The 27,085-nt window shown below is 39.9% G+C and overlaps 1 protein-coding gene across 2 annotated transcripts in view; it reads left to right on the top strand.

The window, feature by feature from the left end:
- The window catches only part of TMA16 (translation machinery associated 16 homolog), an 80,717-nt gene that overhangs the window by 36,884 nt on the left and 16,748 nt on the right, over nucleotides 1-27,085 (top strand). Inside the window, exons 4-6 of one of the 2 annotated variants that reach the window (XM_072621557.1) lie at nucleotides 3,448-3,532; nucleotides 7,058-7,206; nucleotides 23,243-23,285. In XM_072621557.1, coding sequence (XP_072477658.1) covers nucleotides 3,448-3,532; nucleotides 7,058-7,206; nucleotides 23,243-23,285 — 277 coding nt within the window. Of the gene's footprint in view, nucleotides 1-3,447; nucleotides 3,533-7,057; nucleotides 7,207-11,627; nucleotides 12,697-23,242; nucleotides 23,286-27,085 lie in introns of those variants that run through there. The other variant, XM_072621558.1, reaches the window with a different exon arrangement.

Here is a 27,085-nt window from a genome sequence, read left to right on the forward strand (position 1 = left end):
GATATTTTGGTGTGTATGATGAGTCCATTCTTTCTGCCTTAGTGATCTTTCTATGTCCAATGGTAGGTGCTCTGGATCATAGTCAGCAAGGATTAATTAAGCATCTGCTGTGTTTTATCCACAGTTCTAGGTGCTGGGGACCCCCAAAAAGAAACAGCAATAAGTAACAGTCCCCATTTTCAGGGAACTTGGAAGAAACTGGAGACAACTTGCAGGCAACTATGTATAAATAGAATGTATACAGTATATGTTAGAGGTCATCTCAGAGGAAAGGTAGGTGCTAAGACCAAAAAACACTGGCAAAGACTTCTCTTAGAAGATAAGCCTTTAGCTAAGACTTGCAGGAAGCCAGAGAAGCTAGGAGGTAGAGAGTGTGGAGGAAGAGAATTCCAGACATGGGGAGCAGCCAATGAAAATATCCAGTTTTTCCCAGTTTGCTGTGAGGTGAAGCTTCAGAATTGTTTGAATTTGTATTTCTCTTCTTGGTCTTTCTCACAGCTGTTAACAATTTATGGTTTTTATTTTGAAAACTATTTAATTCCCCTACATCTTGATTATAAAGATTATAAAGATATACCTTTTCAGAGGTATTTGTTGCAAAGATTATGAAAGGTCCTGCCATATTAAAATTAGAAGAAAGCTACCTCAGGTATTTGTCACAACTTTGGGAGAATTCTTAACCAAACAAGATATAGAGGCAATCATGAAAGATAAATAGAAAATTTTGATTACATGAAATTGTGTGTGCCTTTTGTGTGTGAATAAATTAATTGTAAATAGAATAAGGGAAAAGGTTAATTGGGGAAATCTTTGTCTCCAGTATTAATGATAAGGATCTGACATGCAAGAAAGATAGAGAATAAAAACAGCTGTCAGATTCATTCTTTCTTCCCGCTCTCCCCTCCTTCTCTGAAGTATATGTGAATTTATTGACCAAACTTCATATACCCTGCTAGGGGTACCTGTCTTGTCTCCTGTGGCAGCCAGACTTCTAACTTGGGAAGACACACATGGTGTGAATAGGCCAGGGAAAACAGGCTTTGAAGGAGTTCAGAGTGGGTCTTTAGAGAAAATACTTAGGGCACAAATTATTAGACACTAATCCTACTGTAGCCCCGTGGAGTATGAAAGTAAAAACCAATGTTCTGCAGCACTTGTGTAGTAGAAGTCACTCTTTAGGTGGGGCAAGACTGGGGCATAGATCCTGGTCTGCCTTATCAGTGAAGGCCAAGGCTGTCTTCTCATATGTATTACTTTCCAGGGAGAAAGGAGTGATCTTGCTATCAGTGAGAACCATCAGGCCTTTCAAAGCAGAACATAACTCATATGTATCCACTTGAGGTTTGCAGAGACCTGACACCTGTATTGGGAAGCCAGTGGCTCTTTGGATCATATAGACATATTGCCCAACTCTTCTCAGGCTTGTGTTGTCTTTATGGTGCCAGAGAAACTGCAGATCCTCCATTTCTGTAGATGTAACACATCATTTGTTGTGAAGGGGAAGCTAAGTGGCATTGTGGATAGAGCACAGAGCCTGCAGTCAGAAAGACCCAGGTTCAAATCCTCAGGGTTCTGAGGAATTTGAGTTCAAAGCCTTTCTCACTCTGTGACCCTTTAACCCTGTTTGCCTCAGTTTCCTGATCTGTAAATGAGCTGGTGAAGGATATGGAAAACAAAGAGTCAGACATGACCAAACAAGAACAACAGATTATTGCCAAGGTTTTTAACATGGATATATTAGTGCCATCAATAGATGTGAGAATTCTGGGTCTCCTTTATGCCCTGCTAAAGGAGATATCCATGATACTCATGTTCTTGTTTCCCAGTAGACTCTTGGCTCTAGGCAGAGGTAATTTTTCTGCCAAGCATGAAGTATCTCCTGAGCTGTGAAAGCTGAATTGTTCATTTGTTCATCTAGGAGAAACCACTCAAGTAACTCATGGAATATGTCATGGCTGACATCATCCAGCATGGATTTTGCAAACAAAGCTTGATTGCCATTTTGGTTGCCCACAAATTGCATAGCTTTTGTCTGAGGTTGTTGAGATACATATGGGAGTCATAGGCATGAGTCAACACAGTGGTATGAGAGAGTTTTTCTTTTCACCTTTATAGCGCCATGGTCATCTGGGTTTTTTTGGGGGGGACTGAGGAGTCCACATCCCAGAGACCATAGCTCATCATCATCAGTGACAGCTGCTGTTCAACTGTCACCAGTAGTCAGATAAACAGAGGAGACCTGGGAACACCAGCACCTCCCAGACCAGTGGTCTTGGGTCCAGTCCAGCCCTTGTCGCTATCATCCAATAGCTGTCAAGGAATTACCACATACAGGGAAGGTAAGCAGCCTAGCACAGCCACCTGAACCAACATCTCTTTTCTTATCCTAATGGAGGCAACCAGGACCCTGAGCCCAAGAACTTTAGGCATGGTGATGCTTCCAGCATAGGGTCCTCAGACATCATCCTGGGTAGCAACTCCTGTGTAGATATGACCAGGCACCTGCTTCTCCAATTACTGTTCCACCTACAACTCCTAAAGATTCAGAGAAGAAAGTTTCTGTCACCAAAGTCATGTGTGTTATCTAATGGTTCAACATCAGAATCTGAAAGAAGAGGCAATAATACTTGTTTTGCCGCTGCTCCCTAAGGACTGTGGGATTTTTTCATTTGACTTGCAGCTAAAACCTTCCATATTTTGTTGTCTTACCTATTAGAGTGTGAGCTCCTGGAGAGCAAAGACTGTCTTAATTTTCTGTTTGTATGTCCAGTGCTTGGCATGTGGTAAACTCTTAATGCTTCATTCATTCATTCCTGTTCATACAAATCCATCTTATAATTCCATTCTGCTTTGGTATCTCAAACACTACAACTGTCTCCTATATTTTACTTTCTGGTCAGTTTTAGTTTGAAAGATAGAAATGGGAGGCATGGTTGAGGAAAGAGGGGGATAGGAAGATCTCACCTGGTCAGGTCCCTCTGAGAAGCCAACATAACCCCCTATGTGCTGATACTGACATGGACATAGTGTCCGCTCTGTATCTGCCACCTACCTCTAGTGTTGTTACATTCATCCTTAAGCCAGAAATTAGTGGTGTGCTTTGATATTGTGCTCAGATGGAGCACTATAGGGTATTTGTCATCTGTTTGGTGTTGACTGTAAATCATACACAGACATTTTAAAGTCATGTGTTTTGGCCTCTCATTTCTGTCCTAGCTACTTAAAACTTATCTGCATTTTCTTTGCCTCTTTATCAGATAAGAAATACATGATACAAGTTGTTTTTGCAAAATTAGTTTCATTAGTCTGCTCTGAGACGTATTTAACACTTAAGTGGATCTAATGTAGTATTAAATGTTTTAATATTGGAGTTTTTAATGGCTTATTTGAGAAACTTGTAATTATTTGGCTGGTATTGTTTCAGTAATTTATTACTTTTCCTTGCAGGTGAGAAACTGCAGTGGTTTCAAAGTCACCTTGATCCTCACAAAAGAGAGTATACAAAGAAAGATGCTTGTGAACTAATAGAAAGGTAAGAACTTGGCTACACCATTGAGTAGAGAGGGCAGAAAGGGAAAACCCTTAACATATTTCAGAAGCTGGACCTGTTTCTGTATTCATTATTGCTCTCCTACCTCCCATCAATAATGTTTGGGGAAGAAATGGTTCCTGCCATTGAAGGATTTTATTAGCATGGGAACTCAAGGAAAACCCTAGTACTTACGACAAAAAGGCCACAGACACCATACCTGGCACTAGAAAGTCTGGGAATTTAGGCAGGGACTAGTGCCACCCTGGTCAGGTCTCAGATTCCTTGTCAGGAACCAGAAAGATTTGGGACCAGAAAGCAAAAATATGTCCCAGACTGACTGCTAGGAGGACTAATATACTAGGCCTGTTATGGAGCCAAATATATGTTTCATATGTAGATAAGTATCTTTTGGGATATGCTGGATGTCTTGGGACATGATTCCTGTGCTGTTACCACATCTGAGTTCGGTCCAGTTCTTGACCTCAGCTCCCTGCCCCTCCATCACTTCCCACTCTTTCATATTTGGAGAGGGAATGACCATGGCAATGTTGCCCTTAGTCATCACAGACTCTTGGAAGGATAGAGAGATCCTAACCAACTGGTACCTCTACCTAAAAAATTTGTTCTTACTGCTCTCTCATGTCAGTGATTGAGTCATTTCTTTTTTTCCCTACTACCTTTCCTGTTGTTTTTTTTCCCCACTGAACCCAATATTGTCACACACTTCCTTTCCTCCTTTGCCTCGATGTATGTTGCGCTCTCTAAAAGGGCAACTTCAACACAAGTAGAAAAGAGGGCCACTGATCTGTAGATAAGGATCCCTGAGGGCCTCGTATTGACTAGCTTTTAAAATGTAATGTTATCTAAGTTTTATTGTATTTTTATTTATTTTGTAACTTTTTCCCAATTAACATTTTTATCTGTTTCAACAGCATTTGGGAGTATTGTGGACCATGTGATTTGATACCTCTGTTCTATAATATTACTTGATCTTTAGCAAATTTTCTTTCATCTTAAATATTTATCTTCACACTTTTTAATCTTCTTGTGATCATGGAAGTCTGTCTCTTTGAAAGATACTGTACTCTCAGATCCAGATTACTCCTTGTTCTGTGGACAGGCCAAGGGGAAGGGTTGGCCTAATCCTTGTTCTCCAGTGTCACTGCCAGAGCCTTCCTCTGATAGCATTGTTCTGCAAGCCCTCCTCCACGGAGGTTCACTCTAGTCTATGTTATTCAGTTTATATCTGTTTTGCTGTGATCTTCTAGTTTCCATGTTCTCTCTCTGTTCTACAAGTAGTCTACAAGACTACAAGTAGTCTTGGTCTGCCATTCATGCCTTGTCCTCAAACTTGGTGACGTTAGTATTCATGTTGATGTTTTCTCCAATTCTGGCCTCCCAATTTCATGAGATTCAGCTTCTACTGACTAAAGCTACACAATCCCTCTGCCTCCCACACAGAACTCTCCTAACTCCACATGGAAATTCTCTTCTTGGAGCAAAGCTTTCCTTCCGTTTCATCTCTCCACCTCTCCACCAAAATCTTTTTTTTTTAAAGTGTGTGTGTGTATGTGTGTATGCACATATATATGTATGTATATATATATATATACACACACATATATACATATATATATAATTCTGAACTTAAACACTAAAATTGGCATTTCAATATGCATAAAAGCATAGAAAAGAGGAATTGTGTGTGAAACTCTAGCTCTCCATTATATATGACTTGATTTTTCTTTTAGAATAAATTCAGCATGTAACTTTCAAAGTGCTACTTATTTTTAATTCTTTCTGGCCTTCCTTCAGTTCTGTTCCTTTAAGAGTGCTTCGGTGACTCTTATTTTCCCTACTTTTCTCCCTGTCTCCCTTCTTCCTCTCACTGTAATTATTTTTTAATCCTTAATTTGCCTCCCAATTTCTTCCTACCTGTTCTAGTCGATTGCCACTAGGCTGACCTCCCTTTTCTCTGCTGGTAATCTTGACCATTTCAGCTTTGCACCATCCTTTTGTAGATCCTTATTTACTTGTTCTACCACCATTCGTGACCTGTCCATTTCTTGTTCTATATCACCCCCATGATCTGCCTTGTTTACTCCTGGACTGTTGAATGATGCTGGAGGAAATTACAGTCTGACTGCTGCATGGTAAATTTTTATTCTTTGATAATTCCGTTGCTCTTAGTGATCTCACCAGACTTTCTTATCTCTCCTCAAGCCTACATTATCTCCCCCATCAGCCTCTGTCAGTTGATGTCTCTTACCTCCTATGAAAGTAAAAGACAGTTGTCATGAGATTCCTCTTTTCCCCTAAACTGTATCTCAGACTTTTCTTTTTGAGAGACAGCCCTTCTTGCCAGAGAAGACATTCTCTAAGTTTTTGATCCTTCCTACACTCTTCCCCTAAGAACCTGCTTTTTCATCATTGTCTCTTGATTTTGCTTCAGTCTCTCCTTCTATTGCCTCCTTCCAGAAACATGAGCAATTCTTCTCCCTCTTTAAAAAAGCATCTCATGATCCTTCTTTGTTCTAGACAGAATCCTTTGCCCTCCTTTTCCTCTGCTTCCTTGTCATCCAATAACCCAATTGACCTTTAAAGTCCAGCTTCCAGCCCCTCCACTCCAAAGGCTACTAATGATCTCTTAACTACCAAGTCAAAAAAATTTTCCTTAGTCTTCTGCTTGGAGCTTTTGAAGTGTGAGACCTACCTTTCTCTCATGGGTCATAATCTTCCTTGGCTTTCCCAGTCATTCTTCTCTAGTTCACCTACCCATCTGACTGCTCTTTCTCAGGCTCTTTTGCTGAATATTCTCCAGGACTCTCTCCTTGGCCTTCTCTTTTTGCATTTGGGGCAATCTCATTGGCTTCAAGTTCAAGTACTTTCTTCCAATTGCTTCCAGATCTTGTCAGCTGATAACTAGCAGTGTAATCAGTTAAGTGATCAAATGAAGACTAATGTTTTATTCTTGGCTGCTTGTGGCCTCTCTCTTTATAGCTTTCAGTAGCCGGGTCTCTCAGGACTCTGCAACTGTAATGCTTTTGTAACTCGAATCAAGTGATTTTATTTTATTGAGCTTTGATTTCCTTATCTGCAATATGAGGATACTAATTTTATTATCTTCCTCACTAGGCTGATCAGATGAATTAACATACGTGAAGAACACTGTACAATTGTAAGCCATTTATATATATACATGGGCTATGATTATTTCTTTTCCTACAGTGTTAGATCTGGAGGAAGCCTTAGAGATAGTTTAGTGTAGGTCCCTCATTTCACAAATGTGGAATTAGAAGCCGTTAAAGGTTAAATGAATTGCCCAAAGTCCCAGGCATATTGGCATAATTTGGCCTCCAACCTAGTTCTTCTAATTCCAAGCTCAGCCATCTGTGGTGAGTTAAGTGTCAAATATTAAATCAACATTGCAGGTTAAATCTGACTGGACAAGGAATGCTGAGCATGAGTTCTTTTACAGAATAATGGAAATTTCACAGCTCCAATTCTTATGTCTTTTTTTTAAAGTTATTTACATCGGTTTGACAGTGAACTGGAACAGATTGAGTTACAGAACAGCATCAAAGGCAGACAGGGAAGAAGGCACTTTTCTCGAGAAACAGTCATCAAACAGACGGTAGAACGTGAGCGGAAACGCTACGAAGGCTATGGCATGGGTACGTCCATCTATAGTAACTTTTCTGTCTTTGTTCAGTTTATGGAGTTTTAATTTAACTTTTTCCATTTTCCATAGGCTGCTTTTTTTCCTTTTGAGTTTTGTTCGTATTGTAGAGTTTGAATTAATTTTTTGCTTACAGCTATTATCCATTTTCACAACTAAATAGACTTTTTGTTTCCTTTCGGTGAGACAGTATTCTTTTTATAGGGAAGCTAATACTAAGTAAGCTCTGGTTCCAATCTTTAAAATAATTTTTGTAGGAATTTCTGGGTTTTAGCTCAATTTTCTTATGGTTCATCTTAGGTTTTGGCCTTGGCTCCTTATCTTTCTCGTTCTCCTTACACAAGTCCAAACCTGAAGTTGATTCCATCATTAGCTGTGAGACTAACAGGCCTTAACCATATGTTGTTGATTGTGCTGAAAGCAACCCTCATCCAAGATCACATGGGCTGCCTTGGTCCTTCTCTTTGCTGTGGCTTGAGCATGAGTGGTCTGGACACTGTGATCTGACCCTGTCTCCTGTGCAGGGTCAGGGGAGGGAATGCTGCCTGACATGCTGTCTGGGTACTATTCTGGCCCTGCTTTCTGCTCTCTGTTGATTGCATGTCTTGTCCTACCAAGGTTTGTCTGCTTAGAGCTTCTGCAGAATTCTGGTGGTCTTTCTTGTAGGAGGAACTTCTAGGTGTTTCTCTTTGCTAACTGACTAAGGAGAGCAGCAGAGAGTATTTGGAAATCAACTCATTCCTTCTGCTGTACACATGAAGAAGACAGTTGTCTATCTTATCCCTGCACCTTGTAAAGGAAAAGTCAAAAATCTTTTTGAAAAGAATGCTGCCCAAATTTTACACTTATCTGGCACAGACTTGACTGATGTCAAGTTTTTGAAGGACAAACTAAGAAGCTGCTCCAATTATTAGAAAACTGGTGCATTCTTAGAGAGAATGTCAGTAAGGTATTTGTAGGGGATCTGGGCTCCTCTAAGTCCCAACACATCATTATAGTTCCACTTGTGTTGGAATATTAATATCCATCCTCAAAAATGGAGGGTTCCTATTATACACCATCCATCTTTAACTTGAGTTAATTGAAGGCTAATTTGATTAGTTGTTGGGACTGGAAGCTCAATTCCGTGTGGACGGTCTTGGGCGGGTAAAAGTGGGACTTCTAAATCTTAGAGTCTTACGAGGCCCTCCATGAACAGCGGGGGTTCGAGAAGGTCAGACTGAGCTAGCTCGGCTAGCTCGGGTATTTCCGCCTCTCCCCTGGAGATACCTGATGGGTGGAGTCTCCCTGCCCTCGAGGTCGTCCCGGATTGGAGCACACCTAGTTACCTAACAGCATGGTATTGAGATGCAAACTGTGTGGCTGAAGATTAAGTAGGATTGAGGAAGCCTGAAAGCTCTCTCTTAGCACGTGTGGAGCCAAAGAGAAAAGTAGGGCTCCGCTTCTTTTCTTTCTCTCTCCCCTCCCCCTCTCTCCCTGCTTGTACTTCAACTTCCAATCCCTTAAGCTTAGCCTCCTTAGGAAATCTCCCCTTCTTCCTCCTAAGGAAGACCCCCCTGCATCTGTAACCCAAACCCTGTAATAAAGCTCAACCCCTGTTCGACTCTGGAACATCCTTTCTCTCATACGTGCATCCGGCGTGGCCAGCCGAAGACCTCAGAGGTGAGGTAGGAAAGACTCGGGTAGCCCAATACAGGCCTCTAGGCTTGGAAGTTGGTGCCCCAACAGGGATTGGGAGCGTAGATAATCCTGGGTGCTTTTGGGGTACACCCGGAAGGGGCTGTGAAAGAAGCGAGTCCCGAATCCTAGATTCGGAAGGAGAGAAAGGGGAGAGAAGCTTCCCAAACCCCTGGGAAAAGGGCGGAGATGGGGAATCTATTGCCAGTAATAAAGCCAGAGGAACAGGAGGTCTGGGCTGAGAAACTTCACAGGGAATGCAGGAAGGCGGGGGTCACAATAGAGTTAGATGACCTCCGAGAATTTTGTAAAAGGATTTGGAAAGTTTCTCCTTGGCTCAAGCAGGCAGGAATATCAAGAGAAAAATGGGAAGCATTCGGAGAGCAAATGACTGCTCATGAGCAACAATACCCTGGGGAGCTGGAGGATTTAGATTTCCTGATATTCGGTGTAATTAAGAGCCTGCTGGAAGGGCCGGAGAGGCCAGGGCGGGATTGGAATGAGAGTGGAAGCGGAGAGAGGGGAGGGGAGAACATGGGAGGGACGGAGAGTCCAGGCAAGCAGAAAGTTAAGCGGAAAGTTAAGGAGCGTAAAGAAAAAATAGACTCGGAGCTCCATCTAGCGGATGGAAAAGGCGAGGCAGGGGAGAATACTCCGTGCCTTCCCTCCGCGCCTCCTTATAACATGCTCCATTGGTCAGACAGTTCAGGGCCACAGTCCAGTTTGGAAAAAGGAATAAGAAAGGCTATAGAGAATGGAGAAGACGTAGGGGCATTTCCTGTGCTAGAAATAGCGGACCCCAATGTCCCCGGTGGCGTTCGAAGGAGCCACATACCCATAGAGTGGAAGAGAGTGGCGACTCTTAAAGAGGCTTGTACCAAGCACGGCCCTAATTCACCCTTTGTTATAGCCATGCTTGAGACTCTCAGTGGTCAGTTCGTTCTGACTCCTAATGACTGGAAGAGCTTAGCTAGAGCCTGCCTTACCCCTGGGCAGAATGTGAGTTGGGTATCAGAATTTTCTCAGAGGGTAAAGAGCACTACCGGTGGGCTAGGGGCTCAGGCCCCCCAGGCTTATCAGCAGTTTACAGGAACAGGGCAGTTTGAGGCTACAGGAAATCAATTACAGTACTCAGCCTCCAATTATGTTTTGATTGCCGGAATGGCTATTGCCGCCTGGAAGGTTATAGCCTCTAAGAAAGAGAGAGAGTTTCCCATGACTAGGATTACTAATTTTGTGGCCAGGCTGCAGGAGGCAGTAGGTCGAGATATGGGAGAGGAAAACCAAGGGACAGAGATAGTGTTGAGGACATTGCTGCGGCAGAATTGTAATCATGACTGCAAAAAGGCAATGCTGGGACTGCCAAAGAATGCATCTGTTGAAGAAATGATACAGAGATGTGAAAGGGTAGGAAGTCAGGTCTACTTGGCACAGGTGCAAGGGAAGTACCTGGCCGCAGCCTTAAGTAATATCTCTTTGGAGAAAAAATGTTTTAACTGCGGAAAACCGGGACACCTTAAGAAAGAGTGTAGGAAAGAAATAAGTACAGGGAGGGGCCAGGACCCTTGTTTTTCATGTGGAAAGCCAGGTCACTTAGCTAAACAATGTAGGAAGTCGGGAAACGGGGTGAGGGGCCCCTCGAGGGCCCCGAAAGTGTACCCTTTGGCAGAGAATCGGGACGGCCCCTTGGAGGGAGAATACAGGAGATTATGGGGCCAGAGGAAGGAATGCAACACCTTTACAGCTTAGAGAAGTGCCAGCTTGCAGCTCATCAGTTTGCCATGATCCCCCTGAGAGACCCCATACAGGAGGAATCCCTGATATTACAGAACCCCTCTCATGCACCCGTAGTTATATATACAGGAGTTTATCCCACCGGCACCACAGCACTTCCATGCTCCAATGTGGTAGCCGAGCCAGCTCATATAGACAATCAGCTTCCCATAGCTATTGCCCTTCCTTTAAAGCACTCAGTTCAAATCCAGTTACTAAAGGAAATAGGACAGAATAGACCTGAGTGTACAATCTGGCTTAATGGAATTCCCATGTCTGGCCTCCTTGATACTGGAGCGCATAGGACCTGCCTTAGCGGTCGCTCAGTACCCCGGCACTGGAAGCTTAAAAGAAAGCCAAAGACCAGTGTGGGGAATAGGAGGGTGCCAAAATACCTTAGAGACAATGCACCCAGTAAAGTGGGAGGCAGAGGATCGCCAAGGGACCGTATGGCCGTTGGTGATTCCAGGACTTAGTTTTAACATCTGGGGCAGGGACATTATGAGCCGCCTCGGGATGAAGCTATCAAATTTTTAGTAAGGGCCATTGCAGTTGCACTGGAGTCCCCACCCTTGAATTGGAAGTCAGACACCCCGATTTGGGTGGAGCAGTGGCCCCTGACTCCAGAAAAACTCCAGGCACTACAACTATTGGTTAAGGAGCAATCAGCACCCTGGAATGCTCCTGTGTTTGTTATAAAGAAAAAATCCGTAAAGTTCAGGTTCCTTACAGATGTTAATCAAGCATTTGTAAGTACCTGGCAGCAGCTATACCAAAACAAACAGCCACTATGCATTCTTATCAATCTCACCTTGAAGGCGATCCTCGCTAAACAAAGAAGGGGAAAAGGTCGCCTAACACAATCAGAGCTTGATACAGCTGTCTCAAAAAACTCACATAATACTCCAGCTATGAGACATTTTAAGATACTAATAGGGGGTCGAGGGTATGTTTGTGTCTCCACAGGAAAAGGGAATGCGTGGATTCCCATTAGAAGGATCCGTAAGTGGGAACCGATGTCGGAGAGCCCGGAGACCCCGGAGAAGGATCATGCACCACCTGAGTCTGCTGCTAACAGCTTTAACCCTGCTGCCCAGAGAGGAAGCAGCACTCATCCCAACATTGCTGCCCATTCCATCTAGGCATCTTTTTCAGCGGCTGAATGAGGACTTTGATATCACAAACCCAGGACACTTGGGTGGGGAGGAGGTGACCAATTTTCCACCTGTATAGATCCATTTGCAAGATTAAGGGAGTGGTGATGTAAGGCGCCTACACCACCTGCTTCTCTTAAAATATGCTTTGGGATTAGTTGATTGCACTTCCCCTGTTGTAACTCAGCCATTTAGTTTCATCTTTGTTTTATTTGATGCCTCCCTTTGTCAGTTGTGCTAGCTGCAGATTCTGTGTGAATGAAGTCTTGTTGTAGGGTACTCATATGCTAAAGGCCTTCCTAATCCACTCAGCCTCCAGCCACTGTTTGCTCTAGAGCCAGGTGCGCTCCGCACATAACGAAGAAGGGGATATGTTGGGACTGGAAGCTCAATTCCGTGTGGACGGTCTCGGGCGGGTAAAAGTGGGGCTTCTAAATCTTAGAGTCTTACGAGGCCCTCCATGAACAGTGGGGGTTCGAGAAGGTCAGACTGAGCTAGCTCGGCTAGCTCGGGTATTTCCGCCTCTCCCCTGGAGATACCTGATGGGTGGAGTCTCCCTGCCCTCGAGGTCGTCCCGGATTGGAGCACACCTAGTTACCTAACAGCATGGTATTGAGATGCAAACTGTGTGGCTGAAGATTAAGTAGGATTGAGGAAGCCTGAAAGCTCTCTCTTAGCACGTGTGGAGCCAAAGAGAAAAGTAGGGCTCCGCTTCTTTTCTTTCTCTCTCCCCTCCCCCTCTCTCCCTGCTTGTACTTCAACTTCCAATCCCTTAAGCTTAGCCTCCTTAGGAAATCTCCCCCTCTTCCTCCTAAGGAAGACCCCCCTGCATCTGTAACCCAAACCCTGTAATAAAGCTCAACCCCTGTTCGACTCTGGAACGTCCTTTCTCTCATACATGCATCCGGCATGGCCAGCCGAAGACCTCGGAGGTGAGGTAGGAAAGACTCGGGTAGCCCAATACAGGCCTCTAGGCTTGGCAATTAGTGATTTATTTTCTGAGTATTGGGAGGGAGATAATATAATGTGTCATAGTCACCTATTAGAAAAAATTATGTGGAGAGAAAAGATCACATTTTGCCCATCTAGTAGTTCTTAAAAAAAAATGGGAGGGAGATGCTAACATTTTGTTTCTAGTTACATTTTGCTGCTCTAGATTTAACCTCAGTCTAGCCAGCTTCATTCTATCTGCAGATGGATTAACATTTAATTCAGTTCAGTTTTTAAAACATAATTAGTTATAAAGTTCTGTGTAAAACACTGGAGACAGAAGATAAAAACAGTCCCTGCTCTCAAAGAGTTGATATTTTAACTGGGGGGAATACAATGGGGTGCACACTGAATAAAGTATAATCTTAAAAGAGTAAGAAAATAGGAAACAGGAAATAGAGATCAAGAAATGTTGAATAGGAAGTATTACCTGAGCTTTGAAGGAAGTTAAGGGGTTTTAGGTAGGAGCTATAGAAGCCAGAGAGTAGGACAGTTTGTAATGAAATGAAATGTGAAGTAAGTCCAAAAAAGTGGTCTGGAATCTACATTGTGGAGGCTGAGGGGTTAGTAGTTCTCACAGAGATAGTAGGGAGCCATTGAATACTTTTTGGATGGGGAAGTGCCTTGGCTGTTTTCTTGTATTTCGTGATCTGCAGAAACTCCTCATTCCCCAAAGTGAAATCCATTGTGAAATCCATTCACTTCCTCAGATCATTTCCCACCTTAACCACAGAATTGATCAGGCCCCCATGCCAGGTAACCTTCCCCTTTGCACCTTCCCCAACTGTAATTGTGAGCTCCTTAAGGGAAGGCACTGTTCTATATCTTTCTTTGTGTCTCCATTGCTTAGTACAGAACCTGGCACATAGTAGATATTTAATAAATGCTTGTTGACTCTGACTCTCACATGGTCAGACCTGTGCTTTAGGAAGATTATTTTTTTCAGTGACTCACTATGATGAACAATGCATGGCCCTTTCCTTTTTTTCCCAATGAATTTGGGTGTCTATTTCCTGAGGGGGTAGATGAAATTGGAATAGAGAATGAGAAGCCCATTATTTTAAGGAATGTATAAAGCCACATTAGAAGACTACCAGATTCAAGTAGGCTGGTCAATGAAATAATGAAATGTACTGGGGTCCCCCTACCCCTATTCCCTGGGCTAGAAAATGGAATAATGACCAAAATTTTGGTGTCCTTGGTTACCTCATCTCCTGCCTACAGCAGGTTTTCCTTTATAAGGATCACTAGTCTCTCCTGGCTAGTGGATATCCTCCTTTAGCTGGGGTTTCTCTTGTTGGGTATCTCCCTTAAGGACCCATCTCCTCTAAGTTTGGGGGTCTCCCTGGATCTTTGTCTCCCTTCAGGGGCAGAAGAGCCAGCTTGGTCTGTTTTGTTTTTTGTGTTGTGGTTACCCCCAATAAACACCTATACCATGTGAAGACAGCCTGAACGAATTCTTTTGAGATGACCTTACACCCTGTAGGAAGTAAGAAAGTTCTGTTGTCCACATTCCTAGGTGATAAGGGTTATGACCTAGCATGGCCAGGGTAGAGGTCAGAAACTAATGCACAGGCCCAAGGATCTGTGTGAGGAAGGGCCTATCAGAGAAGAGAACATGGAGTTACATGGCCAGGGGACGGTGTCTTGGGAGATCCAAAGTTCAGAAAACGGCATAAGAAGCCCCATCTTCCTGCACATGTTGTAGTCTTCCTGTAACCGTACTGGGGAGTTTACCTGTATGAATGGATGTAAAGATTAATAAAGCCTTTCCTGATTTCACAACAGGCATTGTTCTTTGTTTAAGGTGAGCATTTTTCTCATTGTTGGGGGTGTGTTAAAGGGGCTCACTTCTAACACACCCCAACATTCTGGGGTGCCCATGAACTTCAAAAACAGGATAGATGGGAGAGAGGAGAAACAGCAAATAGGGAGGCCAGTTAGGAAGTTATTAGATAACTCTTTCTGTGGATGTAGATAGCATTTTCCATCATGAGTGATACTTAATACTAGTTGATATGAAATACTGTTGAGGGTTAGTTGCTGGGACCCCACAATAGCGGCATGCATGGGTCCTGCCTGAATGAATTCTACTCAAGTCTTTCAAACAGAGAAAAACTAAGTTTATTAAAGATCCACCTTATTGGGTAGACTCTTAGGGAATCTGATCATTTGTATCACTATTGCCAGCAGGCCAGATTGAATCTGAGTCCCTGTGACATTTGTGTTGACAAGTCCTCCAAAATGAATCTGAGCACCTTCATGGAGGCAAGAAGAATTGTGGGAGGGATCTAGGGGTGGCCAAGTAGTCTGGTGTGACTGGAAGAGGGGTCCAGGTTGGATCTTGATGGGAGTGGCCAATACACTAGGGTGACTAGAGCCCTGACTGCCGGAAATGGGATTTTGATAGGATCAAGGGTGGGAAGTAGCCAGAGGCAGTCTCTGGAGGTAACTGAGATTTGGGCATAGCAATGATAATAATGAAAGCTTTATGGTCTCAGTCAAATGCCTAGATTTAGTGGGAAGATTCAAAGATAATTCTAGGGGGTTTCCCAGAGCCTGTACCTCATCAATAGCAGTCTAACTGCATCTTTTTTATTGTTGTGTATGCTATTTTTTAGAATGTGGATTGCACTGTCTTACGTTTACACAGCAAGGGGCAATATGTTGTAATGGCAGAGAACTAATCTCAGAGTCTGAAAAACCTGTATCATATCTCACCACGTAATCTTGCAGATTTTATGCCTTTTTTCAAAAAAAGGAGGATGGGACTATTATGTGAAGCTTTTATTTTTTTTATTTTTTTTATTTTTGCCAATTTGTGCCAGTATTATTTGTCTGTTAGTTTCTACCAGTCTCACACCAACTTTTCACTCACTGAAAACTTTCTCAAGCCCTGCTTCCATGCTGGTCAGTGAGCACAATCACTTTCAGTTTGAAGCCCGCAGAAGAATTTTTATATTTACATCCATGACGAGGAAGAAATGCTTTGCACATTAGTGTATCATTGACAGACAAACTGTACAGTTTAGCACAGGAAGATGCAAGTCTTACCACATCACTTGACGAATGCAGCGTCCCCCTCCATCACCCAGCCTATGGCTCCTCATTGGATTGAGTTGATGGGATACAGGCTCTGAAACCCCCTTCAACTCTTCTTGAATCTTTCCACTTGATTTGGGTTTTCATGCCCAGATCTGTTAACCTGGCCTAGCCCTCCATTGTCTATTACCTCTAGATTGCCTCCGGCTATTTCCCACCCTTAATCCTATCAAAATATCTATGCCCAAATCTGTTACCCTTAAACCTGCTTGGAAGAGGAGAGAGTTTGGGAGGGAACTATAACCAGTTTAGTTGGGTTAAGGTGTCTCCTAGATTTGAAATGGTTTATAGGCAATTGGTGATAGAAGACTGAGTTATCTACAAAAAAATTATAGTAGAACTCTGGGGAGCTAACGAAGTTACCAAGCAATAGTCAGAGAAGGACAGAAGAAGAAAACCCCAGGCTATTGGCCACTGCTTGATCATGTCCAAATCTTCCCACATCCTCCCCCCACACCCCCAAAAAGTCTGTCTTCCCTACCAAATGCTCAGATGCTTAAAATCTGGCCTGCTTGAATTAGCAGTACAGTAAACCTTGCCTCTGATTCAAAGAAGGCTTGAGTCAAATTCGAGGCAGATCCAAGCCTTGTGCCCTTGAATTTTGAGGTTTCCAGCACCGCTTGAGCACAACAGTTTGGACAAGCAGAAAGAGAACTAGGAGAGGGAGGTCCCCAAAATCAGAGGACAGACAGTATTGAGGAGAAGTTAGTTAGCAGTGGCAAATGCAGCAGACAGGTCAGAGAGATGAGGAGAGAAGAAAATGAATTGTCCATATCTTTAGAGAGCAGTTTTAAATGCTGAGAGTGGAAGTGGAAATTTCATCTGGGTTAGGAGTGAGAGAAGAAGTAGAGGCAGCAGGTATGACAGCTTTTTCAAGGCTGAGAAAGGGATTTAAGATTCTCAGAAGCTGGAGGAGAAGAGGGTGTAGTGCAGGGATGGGGAACCGGCCTTCTAGGACCTTGGGTGTATCCGTGTGTGTATATGATGTTTAAAAAATGGAGGATGAAAGTGATGTCCCTGTACTGGAGATAGCCATATATTATTACAGTTTGTAAACTGTAGTATTTCTAGCAAACTTGTAGAAGGTGGTATCAAAGGCTGGAGGAAGAAGATTTGTGAGAACACTTGGGGAAAGTGGTGCTCCTTATGATCCAAGCTGGCAATAATAAATCATGCTAAGCTAACTTCGTTGCCTCTTATGCCAGGGCTACAAGACTGATGTAATATGCTAGAATTTCATCAAGACATTTAATAGTCTCTTATCATGGAGCTGTGTGGGTTAGATGATAGTTCTGAATGCACCTATTAATTTAGGGATGTGATTAATTATTGTCAGCCTATAGGGAGCTCTCTAGTGGTCTCAAAGGCTCTATCCCTTTTTCTGCTTGCTCTGAACTGGATGGTAGTTGATTTTTTTTCAAATTTGTGAATGACATACCATTGGGGGGGATGGCTAACAGTGCCTGATAACAACATTATGTTGGAAAAGATCACAATAGGGCAAAACAGTGAATGAAGCTACTAACAAAAAATGTAACTGTTGAATGTGAACTTCTTCACAAAAAGTACTTGTAAAAGTATAGGATGGGAGTAAGAAGGGGAGAAGGGAAAGTGAATAGACAAAAGGCCATGGAAAAAACTAAATATGAGTAGACAGTATAATGGTGCAATGTTAAAAAGCTTATAGGATCTGACATTTTATTTCTATAAGAATCACATTTGAAATGGGGTGGCTCTAGTTCTGTGTTCCAGTTACTCCACGTTTTAAATAGTATTTTTAGTTCTGTGTTTCACGTTCTAGGAAGGATATTAACAGTCTTGTCATGAAATCAGCATGCAATAAGTGTGGTGAGAGGACTTCTAACCTCACTAAAACAACATCTATTGCTGAGAGAAGATCTGGGGGATGAACATGGTAGCCCCTTGCATATTTGAAATTCACTGTCATTTGAAAAAGGAGGGATTACTTTTGGTAATTAACTCAGGTAGGATAAATTTCCCTGTCCCTGGCAGAAATTGGACAATGACTTGTTAGAATTCCTCATCAGAGTGACTTGAGTTTGAACTGAAAAGGCCCTTCCATTGCTCAAAGCTTGGTATTCCATGTGTTCTGTGTGCTGGAAACAGGTTTTAGAAAGGAAAGGTTAACATGTGTATGTTTATGTGGTGTATGTGTGTGTATAAATTATAACGTGTTTTGCTTTGTGTTTCTCTGAGAAGGATAAAAGTTTATTAGCTTAAGATGAAGAAACTGTGTTAATATTTTCACGTGATGGAAGTTGTATTTTTCTGAATTCTTGTTGCAAATATAGCAATGTAAAGTGCAAACCCAATTGTCTTTAGTGTCCATAGATTAAAGAAAGAACTAAGGAAGTAGCTAATGCTAATGAATTGTGGTCATTCCCAAGAAAAGTGTAAAATGATGCTGATTAAATTTCAAAAAATTAAGTCTTTGCCATTTCTACTTGTCATTTAAGATTTTTGTTGCATTATTATGGCTGAAATTTTTGCAGTGTTTTTCACATGTTATCTCATTTGATCCTATTGGTAGCCTTACCATGTATGTGTATATATCTATCTATATCTATCTATATATATCTATCTATATATCTATATATATCTATTATAATCTCATGTTATATGAGAAAATCCACCCAGTAAGGTAATAATCTTTGACAGTATTATACTTACAATAAAATTACTACTTTAAGATGTTTAATTCCTTCTCTTAGTGATGTAGTAACTAGAGTACTAGACCTGGACTTAGGATTACTTGAGTTCAGATCTCACCTTAGACATTTATTTGCTTTGTAACAATGAACAAATCACTTCGTTTCTCTGTTTTCTATATAATGGAGGTGATAATAAGTGCTATTTGAATGCTGGTTATTACTATTCCCTGCCCTTCTATGAAAATAATTCTGAGGAAAACTTGGCAGAAATGAATGATTTTAATGTTGATGTTAATTTCACAACCAATGGAAAAATTGTTTGCAGTTTTTAATTGAGTAAGGATGGCTGGTGGTCTGTGTACCTGCTGAAGAGGGAAGAACAGTGCTACTGGCTATAAAATGCATTTTGGCCTTCATCAGGTTGACCTCATTCCATTGTAGAAAGCCTTAATCAGTAAGAAAGATACAAATTTATTCTTGGGATATTATTATTGACATATTTTCATGTTAAATTCATGATTGCTATAACTTTCATGAAAAAAAAACAACTTAGTTTCACAAAAGGAGCTTTCCAGCAGTTAGGAGGGCTAATGACCATCAAGGCCATAGATTGAGATAATTACTATCTGGCAACTCTTTCATATTGCTCCTTTCTAAGTATTTTTATTTGTATTTTATATTCTATTTAGCAAAAGGATCCAGAGAAGTTATTCAAACTTAATATTGGGAATATTACTAATGCATATGTATACAACATTTATGTATGTTAAAGGTAGAGGAACTCAAAATAAACTGCTGAATTTTACCTTTACTTCTAGAAACCATTTAGAAGAAATTTTATATAGATATAATTTGTTAGGGCTTGAACAAACATTTTTTTAAAGAAATGTTGGAAATACAGATATTGTTACTTGACTTTTTGGGCCTCAAGTTTTCTCATCTGTAATGTGATGGGTTTAAACTAGATAGCCCAGGGGTGGGGAACCTGTGGCCTTGGCCATGTGTGGCCCTCTAGGCCCTCAAATGTGGCCCTTTAACTGAATCCAAACTTCACTGAACAAATCTCCTTAATAAAAGGATTTGTTCTGTAAAACTTGGACTCAGCCAAAGGATACACCCAAGGACCTAGAAGGCCATGTGAGGCCTTGAGGCTTCAAGTTCCTCATCCCTGAGATAGCTTAAAGAGTCCCTGTGTTCCTATAAGATTTAATAGATTTACTTCCATATGTCAAGGATGTATGATTTTATTATAATTGATATTCCTTCCATCAGCACATGTCCTAAGCCCTTTAGAACTTAGTATAGGACATTCTTCATGAGTTCATTGAGAAATTTTATACCCTATAGCTCATCTGGTGATGAACCTGTCCAGAACTTAGCAAGGAAATGATCAGTCAGGGATATGCTAATAAATGTTAGCTGACTATCTGAAAGAAAAAGTGTGTGTGTGTGTGTGTGTGTGTGTGTGTGTGTGTGTGTGTGTTATACACATGTGCTTATTATAAATTTTATTGATGTAAAAAGGGTCTGTAACAATTTATGGATAGTAAAATAGTGTTTATTGTGAATTTCATATGAATAATTGATTCTCAGGATTTGTTGATTTTTGCTGAGCCAACCTGTGGTTGTAATTCAACCATGATTTGACAAATGGAGTTGCATTTCAGTCTGCCCTTTTTCCCATAAATTTAATCTCATTAAATCTGCCACATGACCAACTATGAAACTATTTCTCAGCCTCATACAAATTATATTCATTAAACTGAAACCTCTATCAGCTTCAGCCCTGCAGACTACAGTCATATTATCTTTTTAAGTCTTTTGTTCATTTTACCTTGTATAATATTCCCATCCCTTATTTCATTAGGAATTGTTCCCTATCCATAGATCTGAAAGGTAATTTCTTCCTTGGGCCTCTAATTTAATCATGTCACCCTTGATATCTAAATCATATATCAGTTTCTATATTATCTTGTCATATGGTGTGAAGTGTTGGTCTATTTCCTTTAGACTACTTTTCCAATTTTCCCAGCGGTGTTTGTTGATTAGTGAGTCCTTATCCCAGTGGCTGGAGTCTTTGAGTTTATTGGGTTTATTGGGTTTATTTGGGTTTTGCTATTATGACTTTTTCCCCCCTCTTTGAGGGTACTGGATCTGTTTTACTGATTAATCTCTATTTTTTTTAACCGGTACCAAATCATTTGAAGGTTACTGCTTTGTTAGTATAATTTGAGATCTTGTACTGAGAGTCTCAGAATAGATTTCTTAGTGAATAGTTGGGAGGGTCCTCTTGTAAATAATGGATAGGGAAGTGGCAATATAGGGGAGCTTGAAGAAAGAAGAAAAAGTTTTCTGACTCTCCACTACGTGGGATGTGAGAGTATCTTTGAAGAAGGAATAAATGTACTACAGGGTTTGAGTGAAGGCTCATTTGAGATTAAATGGCAAATTTGTAGTGTATCCACTACTCTGGTAACTATCGAAGAATGATTAGTATGAGACTCAGTATATAATAGCAATAATAATTAATGATTTGTGCAATACTTTATGAAATGCTTTAAGCATTTTATCTCATTTTATCCTCACAACTACCCTGGAAGGTAGATGTTATTAATATTCACATTTTACAGATGAGGAGACTGAGGTTGCACTTCTTGGAAACTGTCGTTGCTTTCCAGACTCAATTCGTGTGCTGTTTTTTTAAAATCTAATTATCTTTTCACATGTTGAACTCTCCCACTAAATTCTAGCTTTAGGACTAGGACTGTTTCATTTTTGAATTAATAGTCCCAGTGCTTGGCACATAGTATAGGTACTTAATAAATACTTTTGAATTCAATCAAATGTAAATTAAAAATATTGAAAATAAGTAATGGATTATAGCTTTATACTTTGTAATGAAATGTTTGTCATTTCTGTTTAGTTTGTACATATTTTATTTGTCAGAACTATAGTGATAAGATTTTCATTCCTTGTATTTATTTTTCTTTCTCCCTCTATTTCTTTGTCATTTCCTTCTTATAGGTTATATAGCTGAAAGGGACATAAGAGGTCATTTATTTGTATTTCCTTTTTTTTTTAAATTTAATAGATCAGTAAACAGTCTGAGAAAGGAGTAGAAACTTGCCCCAAAGTACAGAGTTAGAAATAAGCAACAGAGTAGGAGTTGGAACCCAAGTCTTGTGACTAACTAGTAGGACTGTTTGGAGGAAAATATTTTGAAATTTTTAATGCACTGCATTATAGCTTTACTTTTGACATTGGAGGCTCAGATAAGAATATCAAGTGATGCCTTAAAGCAACCCAAGTCTTGTTATCTGCCTAGTACAAGAAAATCAGGATTGTCTTTCAGAAAATCGTCTTTGACTTTAACATTAATGAAAGTGACATTTATTGATAGAAGCCTTAAAGATATTATACAGTGGTAGAAAGAATAGCGAGGTATGAGTAAAAAGACCTGAGTTTGAGCCCTAGTCCTCCTACTAATGTGCTGGGGAATCTTGGGCAAATTGATTAATAGCTATTAACTTGTTTCTTCATTCTTTAAAAGGATGCCAAGTCTGTTGCTTCACTGACTCTGTCCTTTTGGGGAGTTTCAAAAGATGCTATATGAAAGTGCCTTCTAATCTAGCTTTCCAGTGTAAACTTCTATATTAGATAAGTTTCTTGAGGGCAGGGGCAAAACTGCATTCATCTTTATACATCTTTTAGTATCTAACACAGAATATTGCACATATAAGGTACTTGTTAGACTAATATTTACTAATTTTGGATAACTGAATTGGAATTAGTAAGATCTAGAACATCACCTCTGACTTGGTATAACTATTCTTATTTCACTTTTTTATTAACATGGGACCCACTGTTTTGTTTTTTTTTTTAACATGGAACAGATAGTATTTAATCTAGTCTAATTCATGAGTTGTTGAAAAAAGATTGATGGTAAACTGTTTTGACTTCTGAGGTACATATGTGTTATTTTATGCAAATTTTCTGTCCTCTTAACTGTGCTTTGAAGATGTAGAATTTTACATGCTTTAAGTAAAAAAATAGTTTCAAGCACTCAATCTATAAAGATAAAATATTAGGAGAATTAATGCAAATTCCAGTAATGATACAGTGAATCTTGGCTTAATATGTTTGCTGCTTAAATTATACTTGCAAGACCCCCATGCCTTTGTAATTTTTGTTTTGGATAGCATGTTTGAAAAACTTACAAGAATAAAGGAAATATGTGGCTTTTCATAAAGGTTAAATAGGGAAATATTCTTCTAATTTACATAATTACATAATTACACTGTTATGTATGCACTATTATAATTAGATGATTTGGAATAGATTTGTTCACTTTCACCAGGGCTTGTCCTTTTTAAGAGTTTACCATTTCAAATTTCTGCTTAATTTGTTATCTGCCTTCTTACATATCATTTAATGATAATCATTTACAATTTAACTTGATACATTACATTTAATTTAGTGCTTGCAGTTCTTTACTTAAAAACATAGCCCCTTTGAGTTAAGGATAATTCATTTCTATATCAAGATTATTTTATATTTTTTCTTCTTTTTTATTCTGATGATTAGTGCATTGTATTTATGAAGATATGAAATTTATGTTTTAGAACATTTTATGTAATATATATACATATGTTCCTCTTTCCAGAAATTCCTGACATTGTGAATGCAAAACATCTGAGAACTTTCAGGTGAGTCTGCCTACTATACCATTAATGTGACTTTTTCTTCTAGCGTCCAATTAAGAAGAATCTGACTTCCTTGAAGAGGGACTTCACTGTCCCATTTAAGTAAGAAAATGTTAAGTAGAAAATTATTTAAGAATTTAAGAATTAAGAATATTAAGAATTTCCCAGAGGTCTTTTTACTTTCTAAACTGTTAACATTGAAACTCTCTCATGGATTATGTCAAGGTGGTTGACTGGCAGCTCTTGATGTCAAAGTTCTGTATTTTCGAATAATTTTCTGATTATTTGTTTTAGTCTTCTAAAGGACCTCATATCACTTTCCCTTCTCATTCCCCATTTTATATCTTATCTCACCTTTATAAATTGGGACAGAATTGGTAAATTGCTTATATTCAAATTACCAGAACTTTTGAGCACTATCTTTATCATAGTTCTCTTTATGATTATCTCTTCATGATTTTAGAGTGTTGTCAATGAATAAATGGTTGTACTAGGAAAAACAGGTCCTAAGTAATTGATTGATATAGTAAATTTATAAATCATTTATCAGCTACTATTCAAAGGGTTTCATTTTTTTTAAATTGATATATTTCAGTTCAACCTTTTTGAAAATGAATTAAATTGTTGTAAGAAATACAGTTGAAGAAAGCTCCATTCATTGTCTTATCTCTGGCATAGCTTCAGATTGCATGCCATTATTCTATTATTAAAGATCAATAGGTCTGTCTGAAGTTCCACATTTACTAAGGCATAAGTTAATGCTATTTGATGATACCCACCACCCCACACTCCTGACACATAGCTAACTGAATTTCCTAGTATCAAAATTTGTCTTAGAGCATTTTTAACTGTTGGGTTAATAACAATTTAATTCCTCTGATCATAGGATCATAGATCTACAGCTGGAAAGGGCTGCAGAAGCTGTGTCACTTGCCTGCATTCACTCAGCTAGTGAGGTGGCATTTACGTGTTATCTGATTCCAGAGTCAGTAATCATACTTGAAAAATTGTCATTCTACCTTTGCTTTGAAGACTTCAGGCAAGGGTGCTTGGGGTGGTGGGGCAGATATTATCCTGTTTCACTTTGGGAAAGATGGTCTATATATCAAGCTGACTTCTGTCTTCATCTTCTATCTGCTACTTGTAGACCCCTCCCTCCCCCCAGTCAAGCAGAGTGTGTCACATTTTCCTTTTTTATACTTCCAGATACTAGGAATTGTAGATTTAGAGATGAAAAGACCTCCATGACCTTCCTTGAATGGTTCTTTCATTTAATTTGTGAGGATTGTTTTTGCTCTGTCACAGATAGCAACCATCCCACGCCTTGAATGAGAGTTTTTGTGAATTACTGTGGCTCATATATTCATCATTCCTGGAGTCTTCATAGAGTCTTCAGAGGTGATCTTCTCTCCACTTAGTTTGGTTGGTTCTTGGACTTTAGGCATATGTTTTATCATTGAGCCCATACTCAAACCCGCTAGAGCTGTGGACTGCTGGCGAAGCCTTCAGAAGTCTCAGACAAGATCGCCTTCGTACTGTGAAGAAGGAATAGCAGTAGGTCTGTAGTGAGCTATCTGTGGTCTCCTTGGTTTGGAGGTGGGATCTTCCAAGGATATGAAGTGTAAACTCTCCATTCTATGCTGCTCTTTTCTTTATCGTTTCATAACTCTGACAAAGGGTCCACCTAACACGTTGGACTTATTCTTCTCTTTATCTTGACATCATAGGGATAGCCATTCCCACAGGCATACAACATACTCTGGTAGAACATTGGAATTAAAAAGGAGTCTGTTTCCAGGAGAAGCTTGAGGTCATTAAAGTGGCTTTGTAATTTCCTTTCTTCCTCTTGGAATCCCAACTCCTTCAGTTGTACTGTCACTAATGGACAAGCTCTTTGTGAGGTGTGTAACTGTGTATCATATTCAAGGCCACAGACGTTTTTCATCTGCTTGTTTTTCTTTTGTGAATGATTAGGCCAAACTCTTTGGAGAGGCAGTGCTCTTTTTCCAAGAGGTTCTTCGGGGGTTTGGTTCATGCAACCATCATTTTATTATCTTAGAATAGAATTTTGGAAGACATCACCATGTCCTTCCTCTGGTGAACTTCTGGTGAATGTGGCTTCTGCACTGAATCTTCTCCATCACAGTGGCAATTAGCATTGGCAAGCATGCATTTATTGTTTTATGTCTCACTTGCAGTTAATGATCAGCAAGATTGTTGAACAAAGTTATTTGTTATTTTTCAAATTGTTTTCATATTTGGATAGAAGATACCATGTTGGAGAAGAATCTTTACGGAAGTAAATATATTTTATAAATGTTTTTCAAATAGACAGTAAATAGATATATTACTTCTGCTTCATCTTTTAGATGCCTAACAGAAGGCATGTGGTCTATTGTAGAGTATCTGTTGTGAAAGCCTGCTCCAAATTCCATGGTCTTGGGGTATGTTTAAGTAAATCTCAACTATTTTGTATAGATAGAAAAGTCAGCATGTAGGTCTTGAGGAAGTTAGTGATGTTTTATTGATTACTATATCTTATACCATTAAGGTCTGAGATTTATCCCCTACTTTCAGTATCTTTCCCTCCTTTAGGCATGTTGTGAATTGATTCCACAGTGTTCTCACAGTTGTTACCTCAGCACAGATCACCTCTGTTTACACTCAATTCAGTCCAGTTGCTTTTCCTGTCTTTGTTCTCTTTAGTGCCAAGAGGGGATGATGATGTTGAAAATATTATGTTCTTTAAAATCTCTGTCTTTATTCTGTTTGTTGTACTTCTTCCATTTGCGTCTTTAAATACCCTTCGGGTAACCTTACTTACTTGCATCTCTTGCCAAGCTTTCTTTAAACTGGCTTTATTCTCCATTGCATCTTTGTTTTATGGTGTGTATTGCTCAAAATTATTTTATCATTCCTCTTCATAAGATTTTACAAATGATTTTACATCCTAAATGGATGCTGGTTTGGGCTATTTTGGCTTTAGTTTCCTTTGGTTCGGCAAATAAGTGAAGTGCTTGTTGTGAAGGGGCTTTTTGGGTTCTCTGTTGATTTGTAGTAGTTAACTGGAGAAAATTGTTAAGATTGGTGTTGATGTCATTTCTGTTGTCCATTACTCATTTTTAGTTATCAGTTACTTTTTAAAAAATAATTTAATATGTGAATGTCAACATTCAGATCTAATGATTTCTCATAATTATTTTAAATTTAAAGAATCTGCCCTTACAAAGTAGAAGAATGATCCACAGACCAGGAGAACTCTTTACAGATACATATTACCATGGGATTTTAGCTGTTAAGGCAGAGGGCACAAAAATTAAAGCTTTACCTTGTAAGAACCCATACAGAACTCCCAATTAAAGGAAATCTGACCAAAATGGTATTCATTACTTTTTTAAGTAATCAGCAACAAGTCAGTCTATGCTATCTGCCACTTAACTCTTTTATTTTTGCTTTTTTTTGTTTGTTTTTAGTTTTCGATATTCATTTCCACAAAATTTTGAGTTCCAAATTTTCTCCCCATGCCCCCCCTCCCCCACCCCATAATACCTTACATTCTGATTGCCCCTTCCCCCAATCTGCCCTCCCTTCTATCACACCCTTATCCCATTCTCTCTTTTCTTGTAGGGCAAGATAGGTTGCTATACCCCATTACCTGTATTTCTTATTTCTCAACATTCATTCCTAATACTTTGAACTCCAACTTCTCTCCCTTCCTCCCTCCCCACCCATCCCCACTGAGAAGGCAAGCAATTCAATATAGGCTGTATAAGTGTAGTTTTGCAAAAGATTTTCCTAATAGT

The sequence above is a fragment of the Notamacropus eugenii genome, chromosome 6 (assembly GCF_028372415.1).
Source record: "Notamacropus eugenii isolate mMacEug1 chromosome 6, mMacEug1.pri_v2, whole genome shotgun sequence".
In the NCBI taxonomy this organism is placed as follows: Eukaryota; Metazoa; Chordata; class Mammalia; order Diprotodontia; family Macropodidae; genus Notamacropus; species Notamacropus eugenii.